This window comes from Martes martes, assembly GCF_963455335.1.
Source record: "Martes martes genome assembly, chromosome: 3".
Taxonomy (NCBI): Eukaryota; Metazoa; Chordata; class Mammalia; order Carnivora; family Mustelidae; genus Martes; species Martes martes.
The window spans coordinates 15547530-15569391 of NC_137890.1; the positions used below are offsets into that span (position 1 = coordinate 15547530).

At 41.2% G+C, this 21862-nt stretch overlaps 1 protein-coding gene across 1 annotated transcript in view; it reads right to left on the reverse strand.

Annotated features, from left to right (window-relative positions):
• The window catches only part of GPC6 (glypican 6), a 1082024-nt gene that overhangs the window by 94052 nt on the left and 966110 nt on the right, over nt 1–21862 (reverse strand). The window contains exon 5 of the mRNA XM_080798519.1: nt 11559–11689. Coding sequence (XP_080654645.1) covers nt 11559–11689 — 131 coding nt within the window. The remainder of the gene's footprint in view (nt 1–11558; nt 11690–21862) is intronic.

Below are 21862 nucleotides of genomic sequence, written 5' to 3' on the forward strand. Positions count from 1 at the left end.
TATCCCGTTCGTTCCCAAGGAAACAGAAGTGATCATATCTGCATCAGCTCCCTCTCTATTTTGGCCATTGTTTGCATGAGAGACAGCTGTGGCATAAGAAAAAGGTCATGGGCAGGACTCTAAAAGCCTGGAGTACCACCTTCAGACCTTCTCCTTATACCTGTGTGACCTTTGGGTAACATGTTCTTCCCAATCCTCAAGGATGCTGGGAAGATAAAATGATATGATGCTTTGAAAAGACACTGAAAAAAAAAACTGAGGTATAGAAATGTATAATCTTAACTGACATAATCTGTAATTAAATAGCACAGTAATGAATAACAAATCAGATCTATGGATGATACAGAGTGATGCATGAATCATTTTTTATGAAGAATTGGGTCTTTAACATTTTGTTCACAGCTATTGCTGAATCGCAGAATCTGTAAGAATTCCTAGCATATAGTATGTGCTTTAAAAAAAAATAGGGAGTGAAAGATTATGGATAAATGAAATTTTTAGTTATAATTTCACCCTTTTGCAAACATTTATGGAAGGCGATTAGCAGACAGATTTGTGTAAGGCAGGATCAGAAAGAAAAGAGAACTTAACACTTATTCAATGTCCACAATGGGCCAGACACTGTACTGCGTGTTTTATGTACTCTATTGCAAAGAATCAATTACCTCTTCAAAATCAATTTAACATTTCTTCCTCAGGCTTCAGAAAAAACAATGAATCATCCATCTGCATAAAAAACTCATTTGATATTTCCCTTACTCCGCTGACTGTGCCAACTTAGAGAAAAACTAAATCAACAACTTTGTTTAAACTGATACACAGATCCAAAAAAATCCTGTTTCTTGATCATTTGGTTAGAGCTACCCACTGTGCTTGAAAAGCCAATTAGAGAGCCAAGGATCCTGTGTATAAAATAGTCAAACTTGGCCCTCTGATGGCTGGTAGATGAGCAGAGTTATGGGTACTGGAGGTCACAACTCAAGCAATGGCTGTTGCTTGTAGCAAAGGGGAAGACAACTCGGGCTGTTTGCAAAGCCTCCCATCTCAAGCAATGGCTGTTGCTTATTGCAAAGGGGAAGACAACTCGGGCTGTTTGCAAAGCCTCCCATCTCAAGCAATGGCTGTTGCTTACAGCAAAGGGGAAGACAACTTGGGCTGTTTGCAGAGCCTCCCATCTCAAGCAATGGCTGTTGCTTATTGCAAAGGGGAAGACAACTCGGGCTGTTTGCAAAGCCTCCCATCTCAAGCAATGGCTGTTGCTTATTGCAAAGGGGAAGACAACTCGGGCTGTTTGCAGAGCCTCCCATCTCAAGCAATGACTATTGCTTATAGCAAAGGGGAAGACAATTTGGGCTGTTTGCAAAGCCTCTCTTCCTGATTTCTCCACCCTGTGAAAATGGTGAGGAGCACCACCTGCCCATGGTTGTGGTTGTACTATATGTGTCCCTGTCCCACGGGTCCGCAGAGCTAGCAACCTTTTCTTAGAGAGGAAGTGAAACATGTAGACCGAAATGGGTGTGCGGGAGATGTCTACATATCACTAGTACATAGATGTGAATAACTTGAAATATTTTTTAAACCCCATTTCATTAAAAGTAATAGCAAGAAAATCCACATCATCAACATGATTTAAGTTTAAACCAGTACCTAGAGCCTCATTTTACACATTTTTTTCCCCGTTCCTAATAGCATTCTGCTAATATCCCATGAAGATTTTTCCTAAATACAGACTTGGAACATTTTAATAATGACTTCTTTCTTTAAATATAAAATTATTACGCTGATTGTGTTAACATTTTAAATATTGAGTCTTTATTTTTATTTGGTTTTATTAGTTTGCCAATTTTGTTTAAGGATTGACATTTTTAAAAAACCAGTTTTCATCCTAAAGTCTCAGATCAACCTGCTCTTCTCTGTGTTCTTTCCTCCTCCTCTCCTTCTCTCTTCTCTTCCTATCTCTCTTCCTCTCTTTTTCTTTGCTCCCTGACTCATGGTTTTCTTTTCTTAAAGACTGATCACAATGGTCCCTTAGCCAAGTCATCTGACAAATTCCATGTGGGTCCCTGGATGGGCTCAGGGCTCCGTGAAGAGAATTCTGGGTTATACTGAATCAAGTCAAGTCATCAGTTTCAGCTCTGGCTGCTTTTCACCAGCTTCAATTTTCAAAAGTCAGCTACCATGTCAGTTTTAAGGTTTTAAAAATTTACTCCTGATGCTTATGCAGCTTGGTTCCAGAGTATCTGTGAAATGTTTTGCATACGTCTTAAGATTGTTTCTTCAATAAAAGCAAATTCGTTCCACTGGCTGAGAAGATGATTTTTTTTTCCTTGAAGGATTTGCTTTCCTTAAACAGCAGAACACCTTGATATTTTCTCCCCAGTGGTGAGTAGGGAGGAATTACAAGAAACTGAACAAAGCATATTTTGAATGTGGTAGGAAAGAAATCTTAACTTTCTTGGTCTGGCTAAATGATTACTTCATATGCTCTTTGTTTATGAGTTTAAAGCAATTCTTTAAGATCATTTTGCTGAATTTACATGAATGTGTCAATTTCATCAGTCTGGCTCTGTATCATTCATTCAACCCAACATTCTACCAATATTCATCGAGTGTTATTATGGGCAGACACAGGTGCTTTGGAGATGCCAACCGGACATGTCCCTGCTTTCATGAAGGTTCTGACAAGAAGCCTGGCAATTGCATTGTGATAAATGCAATGGGAACACCCATGAGGGGCAACTAACCAGACAAGAGAGTCAGAGAAGGCTTCCTAGCGTAGCAGTGGTGTGCTGAAACAGGTTCTTATGGGCTCCCAAGACTCCCTGTTAAATTGTCAGGAATTCCGCAAGCCAGTCATTGAACAGTGATTACTAAAAGTTATAATGTATGAACTTAAAATTGTATACATTATACTGAAAACAAAGGTAATATATACTCAAAACTCATTACTTCCCAATTATTTACTCTTATCTCTGATCTTGAGGTGATTTATGCCAATTATATCCATCAGGGGGAAACCTTCTATTGTGGCACGCTACTCTGTGTGCAGTGAAATCACGTCGGTAGCTTGAAATCACCAAGGTGGTGCCCACTAGTATGTTCACTGCATCGAGAGCTGGTTGTGCAAGGACTCACCAGGATACCACTGAATCTTGCCCAGGAAGCGAAGAAATAGTGCCTGGAAAATGGTGTCTATTGAGTGTTGGTCGTGGAGAGGACAGGATGTTCCAGGATGAGGAAACAGCATGGGTGAAAGCATGGAAGTGATAGAGGATGTTTGTCTGAGCTCTGGAGCCAAGGCTGTCTTGTATGTCTGCGACATACAGAGGTTGGTTCTCTTACCTCCTACATGAAAACAACTAGTAGGACTCAGGCTCTGTTGGTCTTAGTCGCTATACCTCCACGGCATCTAGTATGGTGCTCGGCAGATCATCAGTGCTCAAGAAATGTTTGCTTTCATAATCCCAGGCATGGAGAGTGGGGAGGGTGGCCTGGAGCGGGGTGGCAGGCTGAAGACAGCACTGTGCAGGGGCTACATCTGGGCTCTCGTCTCATGACAACAGGGAACCATGGAAAGCTGGTAAGCAGGGGAGTAATGGGAACATCTTTGCATTCTGAGCAATCCCTCTGGTTACAGTGTAGAGGGTGGAACAGAGTTTGGTAGAACCAAGGGCGAGGAATTAATTAGGAGGCTCTAATCCATGCGGGAGATGATAAATTTAGGGTTGCTGCTGGGGACGGATCAAAAGAGATTGAGGGGGCGCCTGGGTGGCTCAGTGGGTTAAAGCCTCTGCCTGCGGCTCAGGTCATGATCCCAGGGTCCTGGGATCGAGTCCCACATCGGGATCTCTGCTCAGCAGGGAGACTCCTTCCTCCTCTTTCTCTGCCTCCTTGTGATCTCTGTCTGTCAAATAAATAAATAAAATCTTTAAAAAAAAAACAAAAAAACAAAACAAAACCCAAAAGAGATTGAGAAGGAATGTTCAGTGGGTTCCGTCATGGATCAACTTCGAGGGCGAAGGAGAAAGGGAAATTCAGAAGTCAGCTGGGCTTCTGGCTAGGAGTGTGCGCCGCAGAGGGAGCCACTCTGGGACAGTGAAATTTGGGGGAGGACAGGAGGGTAGTTTTCGACAGGGTCATTGGAGGTGGTGGTTGGAGGTGTGTGGCAGGCTGTGGGATAAATAGGTGTGATCAGGACAGTAGTCTGTCACCACAGCGAAATCAGAATGCTGTGTCCGAGGAGGTCCCACACTTCTCTGCACAAAAGCTCTTTTGGTCACCCAGCCCCACGAGTCACATGTTTTAAAGACATATTGTCTAGCCAACAGGTTATGTGTATTAATAAGGAAATGATTGATTTTCACTCTGTAAGGCAGCTGAGCTATTTGGCTGGTGTTTTAGGATCTATTCTGGGATAATGAAGTAAAATGGAAGAGATATGCAAAACGGGTCAGAAGAAGAAGACTGACAGAACGCCATACAATTCAAAACTTGCTGGCAGAACGGGCTGCTGTAGACACAAAGGTAGCTCCTCCATGCGTTTCAATGTAGGCTGGCTGGGGCAATGGCCTCTGAATCCAGCAAGATGGCGTCTCCCTGGGCAGAAGGAAGCACTCAGAGCCGGACTTAACTGTGTATTTGTGAGGCAGGGTGACTGAACTCCAACCCGACCATCCACCAGTGGCTGTCCCTGGGAAGCATGATTCTAAGGAAGTTCTCCTGTTAAGGCAGGAGGATGTTGGAAGAAGATATTCAGGTGCGCGAGAGGGTATCTTCCTCTAAGAACATTCTAAATGTTAAAAACTGAATTGAGTTTCAATCACTTATTCTTGGGTAGGCTTCATTAAGTGTAATCTTCTCATCTTTTGCCCCGAAGTTAAAGTAAAAGAAAATTTTAAGATAAATCTCCAAAGGTTAGAGATAATCAGGAGTTTCCCTTTATCATCAAAAGGAGGGGAAATTTTTTTTTTTTCTTTTTAAATCCCTTTTACATGGGAGGAAAGTTAAAACTAGTTTGCTTTGGATGCATTTCCTCTAAATGCATCGTAGGCACTTTTCTCAAACCTTCATTTTGCTTTATAAGAAAAAGGTGTCTCTTTTTTCCCTTTCTTTTCTTTGTATCTAGCATCTAAAAAAATCTGGCTCTGTTATCCAGTGATGTCACAAACAGGAATAGAACAGATTCTAGCTTTCTGTATAGAAATGGAGAAATCAAAGAATAAAAGATATTTGAAGGAGGTCACTGTTTCTTAGTGAAATAGTATAAGGAAGAGCTGACGGGGAGAATATAAACTTTGAAATCTGAATAACCAGAGAAACTATTCTGAGTATTCTGAATCGAGGCATCATTGAGAACTTGCTCTTTTCTTTTAAAAACAAAACTCAAGAAGAAATCGAAATAGAACTTTTATAAATAGTATGGCCATTTGCTTTTTTCTCAGAAATCAGGCAGAAGGAACGGAACCACTTGTCATTGCAGCAAGACAATTACTCCCTTAATGTGAGACGGATGTGACAATAGGCAGAAGCCACTGACATTCCCCTAAAACCTTTTGCTGCCCTGGTACCAGTGCGACCACCAGGCAGAGAATCCAGTAAGTTGCTGACAGTCTCGGTCCAACTCCGCTATTCCCTGGAGCCGCCTTCCTTCTGAAGGTTTTGTTCGTTAGCTGTATCTTCAGTGTCACGCCATGCCACATCCAAGCCATGAAGAAATATGTGTCCCTTTCAAGGTCACTCACTGCCCTTGAAAATAACCCCGAGCACAAGCACCTTCAAGGGCAGGTGTGTCTATCACCCAACTGCTCTTCCGATCTGAGATGCTAAAGATAACCTCGCAGACCATCACGATAAGGCCAGACCAAAAAGCCAGTCAATGTTCCTTAAGATTCACACATCATAGACATTTTTAATAACAGCAATTAAAATATTTCACTTGTAAGTGTAGTTTTGATTGGATATATTCCAGGCTAAGCATTTTGCATAGATAATATCATGTTACTCTTAAACACCTAGGTACTACTAGGATCCTCATTTTTTCAGGCGAGTTCATTGTGTTTAGCCAGATAATTTGCCCCAAGTCCCATAACTAGTAAAAACCAGATCCAAGGTCTGTCTGATGTCAAAATCTGATCTTAAAACCTTTATGTTATTTTAAAGAATCCTAGGCTGACTTCAAGTACATTTTAAGGAATTTTCTTTTCTTTATTGTTGAAGTGTCTCTGGCATTATACCTTCATGTTCCGAGTTCAACTCAGCAAAATATATTGCTGCTTCCGTGTGTAAAATGACATGTTAGCATGGCCCTCTGTAGAATGTTTAAGCACAAGTAAGATGCAACTCCTATCCTCCAATAATTTATAACCATGGGAAGGAAAAGAGAAGGATGCAAATAACCACAACTCAAGAAATAATACGCCTGCTGCCTTAAGAAGGGCACGCATAACCTAGGTACTCAAAGTAAAGAAAACACTACTGGAATAAAAGTATATTTATTTGAACTAAATTCTAAAAATAATCCTTGGATCTGAAAGAAGATATTTTCTACACACGAATTCTCAAGATATCACTTATACCTGAATGTTCTAAAGAAAAAAGATCCAGAGAAAAGAAAAATATCTGGATGCTAGAAAAGGAAACCTAACCAGTAGTGAAGAGATAATGTTCACAACACTCTTAACTGTTTAGAACTGGAAAAGCACATTTCAAGGAACCCTTCACTTCACAGGTGAGGAAACTAAGACCCATTAGCTAGAGGCAGATAATACTACATTATTCTTTTCCGCCCTCTTAGGTCTCTTCCCTCCCTCCCTCCCTTCCTCCCTCCCTCCCTTCCTCCCTTCCTTCTCATCTTCATTTGTGCTGTAGATTCAGAAAGAATTGTCTGGAGAAAATTAAGTACCTGGAGGCCACCCTACTCTTCTGTAATGGGTTCTACACTTGTCTGTAACAAGTATTAATTGAATGGATGGTTTCAATTGGAATTTAATAAGGCTTGCTTCTTAATTTAGATTATATCTGACAAACCAATCTTTTCCTGGATTAGGTTTGAAATTATTCCTAATACAGTTAAATTATACCAAGTGAGATCAGTTTCATCTTCCCTGATAGGATAAGAAGGAGACTATCAACACATCTGAAATTCACAGGCAGAGACTCAGCAAGTTTTGTTCTATCTTCCCTTGGAGAATGTACACACACCTGCAAAGTTCTTTGACTTGGGTGGGTAACAGAAGTGGTAGAATAATGAGGGCACTTTCCCATCTGTGATGAAGATTGGGAAGTTGGCAAAGGTAAGAAGCTTGGTTGGGACTTGAACAAAGAGCACTTGTTTCTCCTCAGAACATTCCCTGTAGTATGTTTTAGGCAATAGCCCTCCCTTGGAAGGCTGTGTCCTCCGGTGCTAAAGTTTATATGGACCAGGTAGGAAAACACGTATTGAGAAAACAGTGGCATGCTGGGAAAGTCTTTCTTTGGATCAAACCATTTGCAGTTGCCATCCCAAGTCTGCCCCTTGTTAGTTGCACGACCCCAGGCAGGCTACTCAATTCCTGTAAATTTAACATTCTTTACCTGTAAAATCAGGAAATGGATGCTCTACAAGATTGTGGCAGGGCTTTGAAATAAATATATAAAACATCTAGAAAGAGACTGACATGGAGAAGAGGATGCGTTTTGTCTTCTACTGTATTCCTCACGCCTGGTACATGATAGGGAATTTGTTGAATGAATATACTAAGTGCTCAACTATTTGTGGTCATGATGATCATCGTTGTTACTATTTGTCCAAAGTCTTAATGTGCTTTTGTTCCCAGCCCTTAAAAATGTGTAATACACATATATAATGATATATATTATATAACATATAATATCATGTTATACAAAGAATGCACAAACCAAGAGTTTGAAATGAGTGCCATAATGTTGTTACCAAAATTTTATAACTTGATTATACAACCTGGCATAGCCAATATATGTATTTTTTAAAGTTTATTGATATAAATGATCTCTACACCCAACACAGGGCTCCAACTCACAACCCTGAAATCAAGAGTCTCATGTTCTTCTGACTGAACCAGCCAGGTACTCCTAGCCAATGTATTTTTTTTTTTTTTTTGAAGGAATTTCAGTGTCTCTTACACCTAACAGTTTAGCTGTGGGCTAAATAGGAGAGGAAAAAGGATCTGATAATGTATAATAAAACAGACCTAAGACAAGCTTGGAGCAGGAGCATAGTTCATGGGAATGGATCTTTTCATTGGTCGATAGATCCCACTAAATCATTGATCAGTGACTAGGTACAAAAAATGAGCTGTCCTCTCTTGCAGATATGATGAGAACCTATGGCATTAGAGGAGGGGAATTTCATATCTGAAAACGTGGTGTGTTCATCTTCAGCCTTCCGATATAAAGAGGGGGGAAAAGTAGACTTTTATGCTTTGTACTACCAAAACGTCAGGAAAGCGATAACTGATGAGGCTCAAGACGAATGATGTCATTAGAATTGAGCATGGTGGGAAGTACTTGGTATAGTTATGAAGGGGACCAGACAGAAAGGCAGACAACTTGAGTCCTTTGGCTTTGCCACCCTGTTTCCTCAGCGTCTCCTGAAGGTTTTACTGAAAGCCTTTGAGCTTTCTCTTAATACTTGATCTATTCAGCAAATAGTTACTGAACTCCACCCTTGCGTGAGATTGGCTTCAGAGGCACCCTTGTTGTTATAATGCAATGATCTGGCAACGTGGGTCCCATCATCAGAACCCTCCTCTATGTATTCCTTATGCACCATGAGGCCCCTGTGCATTACTTAACCTTTCTAAGCCTTGGTTTCCTTATCTAGAAAATAAGGGGGGAGATTCTAGCTCATCACAAATATTGCGGTGTTTTTTTTTAAATATTGTTATAAATATTATGTAATATAAACCACATATCGCAGAGTGTAGTCCTTGAAGAAAGCATTCAATATATGATCTAACAGTTATAAACACCGTTGCTTTTCCAAAAAAGGTTCTGGAATGACTGCTAACGGCAACTGGTGTAATAAAGTAAATGATCTCCCAAGGAGGAGTTGCCAATCGTGTCCTGGAATAAAGAGTCATTTTAATTTGTAGGCTTCCCAGCTCTCATGATGTCTGCCCACCTGCCACCTCTACCCTCAATTAGGAAATTGCTTCTTGCCTCACTCAAAGGTTTATCAGAGTTTAAGAAAGCCTCTTTATGCAAATATCCCAGCTGAAGTGGACATCTAGAACTTCTAATTCAGTGAGGCTGTTTATCGAGGGTGACTGAGGGTTCCCTTGAAAAAGGAGAAATACATGGGGTGTCTGGGTAGCTTGGTCGGTTAAGTATCTGACTCTTGATTTCAACTCAGGTCTTGATCTCAGGGTTGTGAGTTCAAGCTTGGAGTTGAGCTCCAGGCTAGGCATGGATCCCACTCAAAAAAAAAAAAAAAGGGGGGGGTGGGAGGTGGAATACAACCCTCTAGTTCTTAGGAAGTATGTATATTTTATACTTTAGTTCATGTATAATTTCATGGATGTGGCTTATATGGATAATAAAACTACCTAGTTCCAAATTCCACCCAATAAAACCTCTTGCGGAACATACCCATTCTTTCAGCAAATTCTATTGGTGTTTCCTGCTAAATGTATGCAAATTCCAATCACCTGTTGCCTTTCCTCTATGTTCGAGGCTGGCTTTGGTCCTTCCCCATAACCTGTTCCACATTGCAGCCTGCCTCCTAACCCTCTGTCCTGTAGAGCCTGGCTGCTCTCCTTTCTCTCCTTCCTTAACTCACCCCCCCTTTGTCCTGTGCCAAGATTACCAGGTACACTATTTTTTTGTTTCTAGCTCATTCGACATTTTTTTGTCGTGTTATTTTATGACCTGCTATACAACATCCTCTCACGTGAGTGCACCCTTACATGCCCTGTATTATTTCTACTCTTGATTCTGACATTTCTTACAAAGAAATGTGACTTTTTAAGAGCACATTCCTTATTAACAACCCTCCTATTATAATGTAGTTGGACAAATTCCACAAAAATGTCTCATCCACATTCTGGTAATAAAGAGAGTCCATTTGACCTCTTAGAAAATTTTTAATAGAAGAACTTGAACACGTATGCACATACTCCAGTGGAGATCCTTCTGAGAAGTGTGTGATGGTCGCAAACCCCTTTTGTTCAAGTGCTTCTTACGCCCTCTTCTTTAGGGCTGTTTTGTATATCAGCAACCTGAGTGCCTGGTCATCAAGCACGGCTAGGATAGCAGCCTCTTAAAACATGAATCCGTGTCTAGGCAATAGATTTGAGAGGAATAAATGATCGCTATTTTTCTTCCCAGGAAAGGAAGAAAATAGCTTTTTGTGGAAGCCCCAAATGTGCTCTTTCCCCAACGGGTGGTGGTCATTTGGGGTTACCCCAAGCTCATTAAAACCCAGAGCTAGGCCTGTAAATCTCTTGGCCTGTCCGTCTCTCAAGGAGAGAAAAAGGGACCAGGCCAGATTTTTTCTCATCCTATTTCCCACCAGTTCACCCCAAAAAGCCCCAAACTGGCTTGATTCAGACTCAGCCAAGGGAACCTCGTCTGATTCCATGGCTCCCTTTCTGCCCTGTCATCCCCCCTCCTCCCTTCACACATCCCCTCCTCTTTGATTATATCTGAAATCTCTTTCACAAAGGATTTTAAAAATCGAAGCAAGCGAAGCACATATGTGCCCGACATATTTTTGTGTGAATGACTTTCAATTAAAATGCAATCACTCAGTCACCAACCAGGTTTAAAGGGCTGATATAGATTTGGTTAGTACGTCATGACAGGGAGACCAATAAAAAGAACATAAGGGCTTTGTGCAGTCATCCCGGTGGGCGAAAAGGGCCGATGAAGAACCGGCTGGAGACCCTTTGCAAACTTCTCAATTTTGCCTAAAGCAGGTCCTGTTTATCTTTAACGGAGTGAGGGACAAATAAAAACGGGGCACCTGGTTTTTGTGTTTGGCAGCTGCAACCTCAGAAACCCTGTCTCATATGATTTATGAAAATGTACTTTTCTTCTTTTAATGTGTGCTTGACTTCATACAAAGGAGCATTCCCCCCACCCCGAAGATTCATTAATGAAGGTTACGCCATAGTCTTAAAAAAGAAACGCAGATGAAATGTTTAATTATTTATGATTGAACATATAGAACATTTGCCTCGTTTGCACAGCTGAGGATATAATTAGAGGTTCCTAGAGAGAGAACGGGCTGAGGGTGTGCAGAAATTTCAAACATATTAGAAAGAAAATTTCCCCCAAATTGCTCACAAATGTGAGGGATTAGGCCATCTACCTGGGGCTCTCTGAAATTCCATGATTGAGTAGCTGAGAAAGAAAAGATTGCTTCCTTTCTCAATGCCATTTTGTTGGACGTTTTTAACGAAGTAGCAAATTTGTAGCTCAATAGGAAAAGCTCTCCGACAATGTATTAGAATTTATAATCCCAGCCCATGTATCTAGCTACTTCATTTTTTAGATTATTGCACTTTCCTCTTTCGTAGAAGTATGACTAATGCAAATACCTTTGCAGACACCTGCATGCTGTTTTCCTGCATGTTCATAATGGCTTCGGAGATCTTGACATCTATTGGGTCCATGACAGACTCAATGTTGAATGGTCCTTCCAGTCGCTCTGCCACCAAGAGCATCGCATCTGTTAAAATACAGGAACATGATTTAGATGAGAACAGAGGGTTCCGGGTGGTTAACCTGGACTTAAACAGTTCCAACACAACTGGTTGAAAAATAACCATCCACTCAAAATTTTTATTTGATTTTATATAATCTGAAATGGGATGGATGACTAAATATCAAAGCAGTATTTTATATTTTTATTTCATTTGAAGATTTAAACTTATTTTACATATATAAAACCAGGCTTAAACATGAGAAAATCAGTTCATATTAACATTGTTGAATGTCTCTATCCCACGTGAAGTTAAACCAAAAGAACAAAATTAAGAACAAAATGATATTAGGTCAGGAATCAGCTACATTTCAAACATGGAGTCTAGGCTCTTCTTCTGGAGATTGAGGAAAATTGAGAAAGTTGGAGAAGTGCCAGCATGTGGATTTCGGTGAAAAAATGTTGAGACCCTATTCAAGCCTATTTAAGATGCATGGAGCATTTCTAGATTCTCCGAGAACAGACCTGTCCTTACTTTGTGCCCTTCTGTCTTAGCCCTTAGGCATCCTTTGGAGGATAGAGACACGTCTCTTACTTGGTTTTGTATGTTCAAGGCTTATTATGGTGCCTATCACATTGTAACGCTCAACAAATATTTGTGAAACGAAATTGTGCTGAACTGAACTTTTGCTTGCGAAGCTTTAGTTTTCTGGAGAAGAGAGTCATAGCGATATGTTGGCAGGAGGTCTGCCCGAGGAGATGATAGCCCTGAGTTCTGGGCCTTGTGCCATCAAGAACTAGCAGAACACCTACAGGGAGAAAGCCTCTGAGCTTAGCTGGCCTCAGACTGGTGGGGTGTAGAAAAGGCACTGCTGATGAGGAGTCTCTCAGGGTCAATGGGGAGGGACATTCACTCATTCTTGTGCCTCTGAAAGCTGGCTCACTTCTGTCATCAGTGTTCAGGGCACAGTTTGGTAACCTGCTTCCAGGTTGTCGAATAGAACTTTCTGTGATGATGATAATGGGGCTATTAAAACTTAACATGTGACTAGTGTGACTGAGGAATCAAACTGTTGATAAATTAGTTTGTTTTTAATTCATTTAAATGTAATTTTAAAAAAATATTTTATTTATTTATTTGAGAGAGAGCCAGAGAGAGACCATAAGCAGAGGAGAGAGGCAGAGGCAGAAGCAGACTCCTCACTAACAGGGAACCCAATGCAGGACTTGATCCCAGGACAGATCATGACCTGAGCAGAAGGCAGATGCTTAACTAACTGAGCTACCCAGGTACCCTAATTTAAATATAATTTTAAATATTTAATTGAGACTAGTGGCTGCCATATTAGACAGTGCAGCCTAGACTTTTTTTAATTAACATATAATGTATTATTAGCCCCAGGGGTGCAGGTCTGTGAAACATCAGTCTTACACAATTCACAGCACACACCATAGCACATACCCTCCCCAATGTCCATAACCCAGCCACTCTACTCCACTCCCCTACCCCCCAGCAACCCTCAGTTTGTTTTGTGAGATTCAGAGTCTCTTATGGTTTGTCTTCCTTCCGATCCCATCTTGTTTCATTTTTCCCCTCCCTACCCCCCACGACCCCCGGCCCTGCCTCTCAAATTCCTCATATCAGAGACAGCATATGATAATTTTCTTTCTCTGATTGACTTATTTCACTTAGCATGATACCTTCTAGTTCCATTCACGTCGTTGCAAATGGCAAGATTTCGTTTCTTTTGATGCAGCCTAGACTTTTAACATACAGATTCCAATCTTAGATTTCAAGTTTTTCAACTGCTAAAGCTCTTGGGAGCCAATCTTAAAACACTTTCCTTCTTTCAAAATAATACATGTTTATTATCAAACACTTACAAAATACAGAAAAAAATCCCAACAACAAAGGAGAGAAATACACCCATAATGCCACTTCCCAGAATAACACCCGGAATAGTTTGCTTTTTTTCTTCTATGCATAAATATTTTAAGCATGCAACTGGAAATATACCATCCATATATCATATAATTTGCTTCCTAACTGTATTATTAATGTGAAATGCTGTTTATAGTAGTTATTTTATAGTATTAACACCAAGAAACCAAACTTTATTTTTATTACATATCCAGCTAAGCATGCTCAGTCAAGGTCCAACATCAAAATCTTTTCAGGGTTACAAGTAGTTTCCAATTAGCCTGATTAGAAACCTTTTAAGAGAGGTGAATTCTTGTAAGAAGGATACAGTACTCTCTGGGAAGCAAAGATTCATATTTCTGAGGAGCACTGGGTTTTGTGCACAATATCAGCTTTAACACCACCCACTGGCCATCTGCGCCCGATCCCAGAACCGAGTCTCCGCTCTACCCCTCGTAAAATGCTCCTGGAGTGAATGCACTCAGGGAGGTCCCCCTAGTCTACACAGATCCCCCATACTCTGTCCCATAGCATTCTTACTTTGGGAAAGATTTTGAGTGTGAACAGACTCACAAAGAACCCCTAACAACAAATTTTCTGGGTTTTTTTTTCCCCCTTAGATAATGCAGACTTCTCGGTGTACGTCACAGCACGATCTTAAAACAAAAGTAACAATTTCTCTGCATCTTACAGACCCAGTCATCTGGTGGTGCAGACAGAGGATGCCCATTGTGAGGTTGTAGTATTTTGATCTTAAAGAGGTCTTTCCCTTGAAGGTTTTAAAAGGTGGCTAACTGTTGTCTGTGAGCCAATCTGTTTCTTTTACGTCTCCATATGTGTTTTGTATCTTTATTAAAAATAATCCCCTTTCCCATTAGACATTCCAACAGGTTTTTTGATGACGATTAATTATGACGAATGAGCAAGTTTCTCTAGATGGGTGCATTCTGCTAGGAGAATCAAGAAACCTCGTACGGGAAAAAGACTTGGCCTGATGGAGTTATTCAACAAATGCACTTAAAGAAACTGAAACCATGGGTCCCTTAACTTGGTGTTTTACAGACGTATTTGCATAAATCATAAGACAAAGAGTACTGGCCTGTCGTATATTCTTCCGACATGAATGGGCTGACTTGAGGCAGTGCTAAGGTTAGCTCTCTGGGAAGTCTGAGAGCCACTGTCCTCCCCGTAGTTAAGAACAAGTGTAGTGGACTTACTGTAGTGTCCCAGTTTGAAATCACGGGGTCCTCTCATAAAGCAGGGAGGGAGGTTTTTCTCTTTGGTGATTTCAGTCTTTTTGTTCCTGGCTCCTTCCCCAAGACAGTGCTGGCCTGTTAGGTTTCTGGGTCTGCAAATGCATCTTATCTTTTTAGACTCCAATCATGGTAAAAGTGCTCAGGGCGAGCTTCTCCAGATCACTTGCCTATGGGGCCTTGGAAAAAGGCAGTCTGACTGATGATCCTGCATATTAAACCTAACCAAATGATCGCATGTACTCAAATGGCTTGCTCCTGGATTTCCACGTTCTTCTTCTTCTTTAAAAGATTATTTATTTATTTCCTTGAGAGAATCAGAGATGGGCAAAGGGAGAAGGCGAAGCAGACTTCACTGAGCAGGAAGCCCAACAAGGGGCTCGATCGCAGGACCCTGGAATCAGAACCCGAGCCGTGTGCAGATGCTTAACCAATGGAGACACTCAGGTGCCCCACAGATTTCCATTCCTTATCTCAATTCAGTTACTTTGTTATAAACCCTAATTTAAGGGACGCCTGAGTGGCTCAGTGGGTTAAAGCTTCTGCCTTCAGCTCAGGTCATGATCCCAAGGTCCTGGGATCGAGCCCCACGTCGGGCTCTCTGGTCCGCAGGGAGCCTGCTTCCTCCTCTCTCTCTGCCTGCCTCTCTGCCTACTTGTGATCTCTGTCTGTCAAATAAGTAAATAAAATCTTAAAAAAAAAAAAAAAAAACCGGGACGCCTGGGTGGCTCAGTTGGTTAAGCAGCTGCCTTCGGCTCAGGTCATGATCCCAGCGTCCTGGGATCAAGTCCCACATCGGGCTCCTTGCTCCGCGGGGAGCCTGCTTCTCCCTCTGCCTCTGCCTACCACTCTGTCTGCCTGTGCTCGCTCGCTCTCTCTATAACAAATAAATAAATTTAAAAAAAAATTAAAAAAAAAAACAAAAAACCTAATTTAAGATGACACATTTTTGATGTACGTATCTATTTTTCTTTTAATTTAGATCAGCAGTCAGAATATGCTACTTTAAGCTGTTATGTGGTTTAGGCTATTACTAATGATGTATGTCCTAGTTTATATATATAATGTATACCAGTTTATGTATTATATATTTATATTATATATATTCTTTATATTTAATATATTTATATTATATATTCTCTATATATAATATAGATAAATGAAGTGATCATTTTTCAATATATGTACCAAATCATTGTGTTGTACACTTTATAAATATATATTATATATAAATTAGTATACATACACACACACTAATTATAAACATATATTTACTAAGTAAATTAAATTCTCTTTTGAAGACTCAAAAGTCAATGTAGAGGCTCAAAATCTCAGAATCATTAAGAGTAGTAATGTGCATATAGTTAATGATACTGTATTCTATACCTAAAAATTTGTTAAGAGGGTAGATTTTATGTGATGTGTTTTTTACCAAAATAATAATAATGGAAAAGAGCAGTAATGTTTATCATGCTCATCAACTACAGAAGTGGAGAAAAGGCAACACTTCTACACTGTTGGTGGGGACATAAGCTGGTGCAGCCACTATGGAGAACAGTACGGAGTTTCCTCAAAGGGTTAAAAATAGGCCTACCATATGATCCAGCAATCCCATTTCTGGGAAACCAAATCACCATCTTGAAATATATCCGCAGCCCCATGTTCACTGCAGTATTGTTTATAATAGCCACGAAACGATGGAACTGTCCATCAACAGATGCATGGATAAAGATGTGAAATATGCGTATCATTCAGTCTTACAAAAGGAAGAAATTCTGCCATTTGCAATAACCCGGACGGACCTTGAAGGCATTATGTTAAGTGAAATAAGTCAGAGAAAGACAAATACTGTATGGTCTCAGTTATACGTGGAATCTTAAAAAAAAAAAAAACCTGAACTCATAGATATGGAAAATGGATTGGTGGTTGCCAGGAGCAAGATTAGGGATTAGGAGGTAAGAGAAATGGGTAGAGGAGGTAAGAGAAATGGGTAGAGGAGGTCAAAGGGTACAAACTTCAGTTAATAATTCCTGGGGATGTAATGTACAGCCTCGTGACTGTAGTTAACAATATTGTTTTACATATTGAAAGTTGCTAAGAGAGTAGATCTTAAAAGTTCTCATCACAAGAAAAAAATGTGCAACTGTGTCATAATGGATATTAACTAGACTTATTGTGATGATCATTTTTCAGTATATATCCATGTATCAAATCATTATGCTGTACATCTTGAACTAATACAATGTTACACATCAGTTATATCTCAATAAAAATGTAAACAAAATAAAAACACATCTCCTTAAGATACAATCATCCCTCTGCCCAGTGCCCCTTTTTGTTCTAAATATACATGACAGGACTCCCCAGGGCCACAAAAGGAAAAGCAGCTTTTCAGGAAACACTTCCAGTATTTTGCGTTTTGTTATAAAGGGGCAGGCTTACAGCTCTGGTGTCTGGGAGTCTAGTTTAGATATATTACAGAAGAAGAACATGGCAGCAAGACCAGAGCTGTTCAGTCCTGGGACTCCATTCCATGTATGCCTGGAAGCCAATGGCCAGTCTCCCTGGACCCCAGAACTCAGATGGTAAGAGCGCCCGCATAGCCCACTGAGCAGCCAGCAGTATCCCTGCCTGACTGCTTAGCCCCCCGCCGGCTGGGCAAGGCTGTCACCAGATCAGGAAAACCTTCCGTCTTCTTGGGGGCTGAAGGAAACCATCCCTCTCTCTCCCCCCAGTACCTTTATGACACCAAGGCAGTAGTTGGTTAAGTTTCTCTGCAATCAGTTAAGTCACAACATAGTCATAACTTATTCCAGAGGCTGCCATCCTACGCTGTCTTAATTATCTCCATGCCTTTTATATTTTGAAATATTTGGAACGTTATTTTTAACTGTGTTCTTGGAGCTGTTATCTATGGCCAATTAAGCCAGGTCTGCCCTGGCATGTCTGCTAACGGTCAGCTGATCCTTCTGTACATATTTCCTGTGCCGGCAGAATTTGGATTTCTTTAAACAAAGGACTGCTGTCTTGTTCCAGCAGCATCCATAACTTCTGTTTCTAAGTGGAGGTGAAGTTTAGACGAGTTCTAGAAATAACTGCTATCACAGCACGAGGTTCTGAGGCGCAGAGCTGCGGTGACTGTGTTAGGACGGGGGCGTGCGTTGCAGCTCAGCCGGAAAGGTGCGCATTCAAAGCTGAGGCATCAGGCTGCAGGCAAAGCTGCACCTCTGGGCCAAGGCATTTTGCTCAAGTAAGCACAGACTTTCCTATAAAGAGTAAGGAGACCTGCCTCTGGTTAGATGGAGTCAGGCGCTTGTGTTTCCATCTAGGACCCTCTGTTCAATGCCAGAGACGTAACGGAGGCCACAGAGTCCCATTCTGTTCATCACGACCATGTCTCCCTAATAGCAGTGGCTCGAGGAAACAAACCAGAGAGTGTCTGGGAAGTTGGTAGCACAGTGCCTGGAGTACAATGAGCTCTCCACAAACGTTAGCTAATCCAAGGCCCTACTTCCTGGCGGAAGTGGAAAAGAGAGGACCAACTTGCAAGAAATTTTGGTCGAAGTGTTGACGGCAATTGATGCGAGGAGGAAGAGAGTACATACAAGACATGCGGCTGACTTGAAGCTGTGTAGCCGCTGCTCTTTTGTATGCTAAATCAATGTCTTGATAATAGCTGTTTTGTGATGGATGAGTTCATTACTGAGAGATACAAGACTGTGTTCTTTCCTCAGGATGCGTCCCTCTGCCAATGAATGATGATTACAAAGTCTTGGATGCCTTTCCTATTGAGAGGTGGTGTTTATGCCCCATATCCTTGGATTTGGGGGGGCTCTGTCACTGACAGCGCACAATGGAAGGGACACTGGCAGTTTCCAGATAGGTACTGAAGAGACTAGAGTTTTCACTTTTGATTTCTTGTGAGACTCTGTTCGGATCTCACCATGCTGGACTGGTCATGTGGGCACTCCAGGTGACCTTCTCCCTTGGGCCCAGATTTCCAGTCAGCCTTTCCATTGCAGACAGAATATTTGTGCCTCCCTTCCCCCAAATTCACATGTTGAACCCAGTCTCTAAAGTGACGCTCCTTGGAGGGGGACCTTTGGGAAGTAATTAGGACGTGAGAGCTCCTTGGCTCCTTCCATCATGCGAGGACACAGCGAGAAGATGGCTGTGTATGGAAGGAAGCAGGCTTACACCAGATACCACATCTCCTGGTGCCTTGACCTAGGACCTCTCAGACTCCAGAACTGTGAGAAATACCTGTTGGCTATTTAAACCACGCAGATTCTGGTATTTTTGTTAGAGCAGCCCCTATGGGGATAAGACACCTGCAATGGTGCCAGACATATGAGTGAGGTATCCTAGGACCTTCCAGACCCATCTCCCAGTGGATTGCCATCTAGTGACCCTGGCCAACACCGTGGGGGTCGGGGGGGAGCAGAAGAATCAGCCCCCTGAGCTGTACTTGAATTCCTGAACCACTATACTGTGATTTGTAATAATATGGTTGTTATTTTAAGCTGTTAAATTTGGGGACCATTTATTTTGCAATGAAAGGAAACCAGAGTGACCAAATATTTACAATATTTATAAAAGATTCAGATATTTTTCTAATATTTGTTTGACAGAGACCTAAATAGTCAGAATTCTAGTCCATTAATATTTGAGCAATTTAACATTTATGATATAACCCTAGTTGACAGACACTGAAATGGTAAAAAAAAAATATAAAATGTTGCCCTCAAGGGAACATACAAAAAGAACTTGCTCTAAGTCTGCAAAGCACCACGGTTCACCAAACGCACACCAGCTAGCCTCAGATTAGGATATATGTTTCTCCTGGGATGTGAGCATGAGAGAGATCGAGTGAGAGAGAAAGCAGGTTTGGAAAAAGGCAAATATTCTGATTTTTTTTCCTAAGTATTTGACTTTATGAAGAGCAAAGGCTCTGACACAGGAGCTAGACATTATCTCTCATCTCTGGATGGCACTGGATTAAAAACTATCCTGCCGCAGGCACTGCTACATGTTTATGTTCCTCTAAGATAGAAATATTCAGTAGGATTTCCTATGATCAGATATATATTTTTAATTTATTTCTTGAGAAAAGGAGATGTAACATCAGAAACGATCTTACTTAGGGCTCCTGATTTTCACCTAGAAGGGAATGATTTTCAAAATGTTTTAGCAGGGATGAGAAGAGAATGCCTTTCCTTTTAAATGAGGTGTTATCAGCCCTTTCCTAAATAATGATGGAGTAGAAATGAACTTGAAAATTCAGTAGAGGGGATTTGGGGGAAACAGGTGAGGGTAGTCAAAAGGTTACAAGATGTTGAGATCTGGGGGTCTCACATACAGTATGGCAATTCTAGCTAACAATACGTACTGTTTTGTATACTAGAAATGTGCTAGGACAGTAGATCTTGAAAGTTCTCATCACACACACACAAAGGGTAACTATGTGAGGTAATGTAAGTGACCTTATTGTGAAAATCATTTTGTCACATACGCATGTTATCAGATCAACACGTTGTACACCCTAAACTCACCCAGTGTTATATGTCAGTTATATTTCAAAAAAGTATATATATTTAAAAAAAAAAAAGAATTCTAAGAAAACAGAGGACATTTAATCCAAATAAGCTCAACTTGACCTAATCAGTATTTGTGACGTGCTCGGGACCGTCACCGTATCACTGTGGATTCATGGGTAGGAGGGGGATACGGAGGCCTGCATGCTGGTCACATTCATGGTGGGTAGGATCTTTCTGAAGGGACAAAGATGAAACACAGGAACATTAAAACAATTTTTTCTCCCTTTGAGAGAAATCTGAATTAAGATAACACATTCATTTCAAAGTTCTCATTAAATCGTTGAAATTTGTCCTAATAGTCTGCTTTTTGAAAAATGAAATCTATAAGCACAATCTATTGTTTCATCAGAATTTCATAGTGACCAATTTTGGTTTTTCTTTACAAATCTTGTTCTCCCCCTTCCATCTGCTGCACCCCTGTCTTAGCTTAACCGAGATGTTTTCCCTGCTGAGAAGCAGACAAAAGAACTAAAAAAAAAGGAATAAAAATATGAAGGCATTGTTAAAGAACCCTAATAAATTCATTCTTTGGCATGCAGTAATTCATTAGAATAAAACAAACAAATAAACAAAAAAAACCCCGGCTTCAGTGTTTATGCCTAGGCTCATTTATGCCCCTGGGATGGATGTGATGAGAAGGCTCTGCTTTCTACCGCGGCTTGCTAGAGCTGGGCACGTGGAGGACATGCGCCCTTTGCTTTCAGCCCAATCGATTAGTTAAAATGCTCATGAGATCTTGGAGGGCCAAGTGTTTCCTGAGATGCCTCGAAAGAGCACGGGGACGGGGGACAGAGACAGAATGCCAGGCAGACGAGTACCTGGGAGGGGGGTGTTGACGAGAGGGTAGGGAGTGGGTGTTCACCTAGTCAGAAGGGCCACGCCCTTCTCAGAGCTGATTTTTTCTTTTTTCAAATTTTTGTTTTTGATTTTTTAAAGGCAATTCTGTAGTGAAGACATTTTGACTTGTAGAATCCTGATTCAGGAGAAGCCCAAGCAGAGCGTTATTTCCCCTTCTCTGGACTGCATTTCTTTCCACGCTCATCTCTCGTGGAGATTCGGCCTTTGCGGCTCTGTAATCTCTTCTCTGATAGTGCTGGAAGAACTCTCTTTAAAAATGCAAATCAGATGAGGTCACTGCCTTCTCCTGAAGGTTGCCCGTGCCTTCTGGAGAAAGTCGGAAGCTCTTAGCCAGGCTAAGAAAAGCCCTGTGTAACTTGTTTGTCCCTGCCCACCCTAGCAACCTTGTCTACTACCTCCCCTGGTGGCCCTGTCCCTTGCAAGGGGACCCCCTCCCAACCCCCAGAGTTCCATCAGAGCTCTGAAAGTGACATTTGGTGACCCAGGTCCCACGCACAGGCAACCCATCCTGAAATCAATGGCCGACCACTTATCCTACATGCTGCCTCGTTCTCATGATAACCTGCTGAAG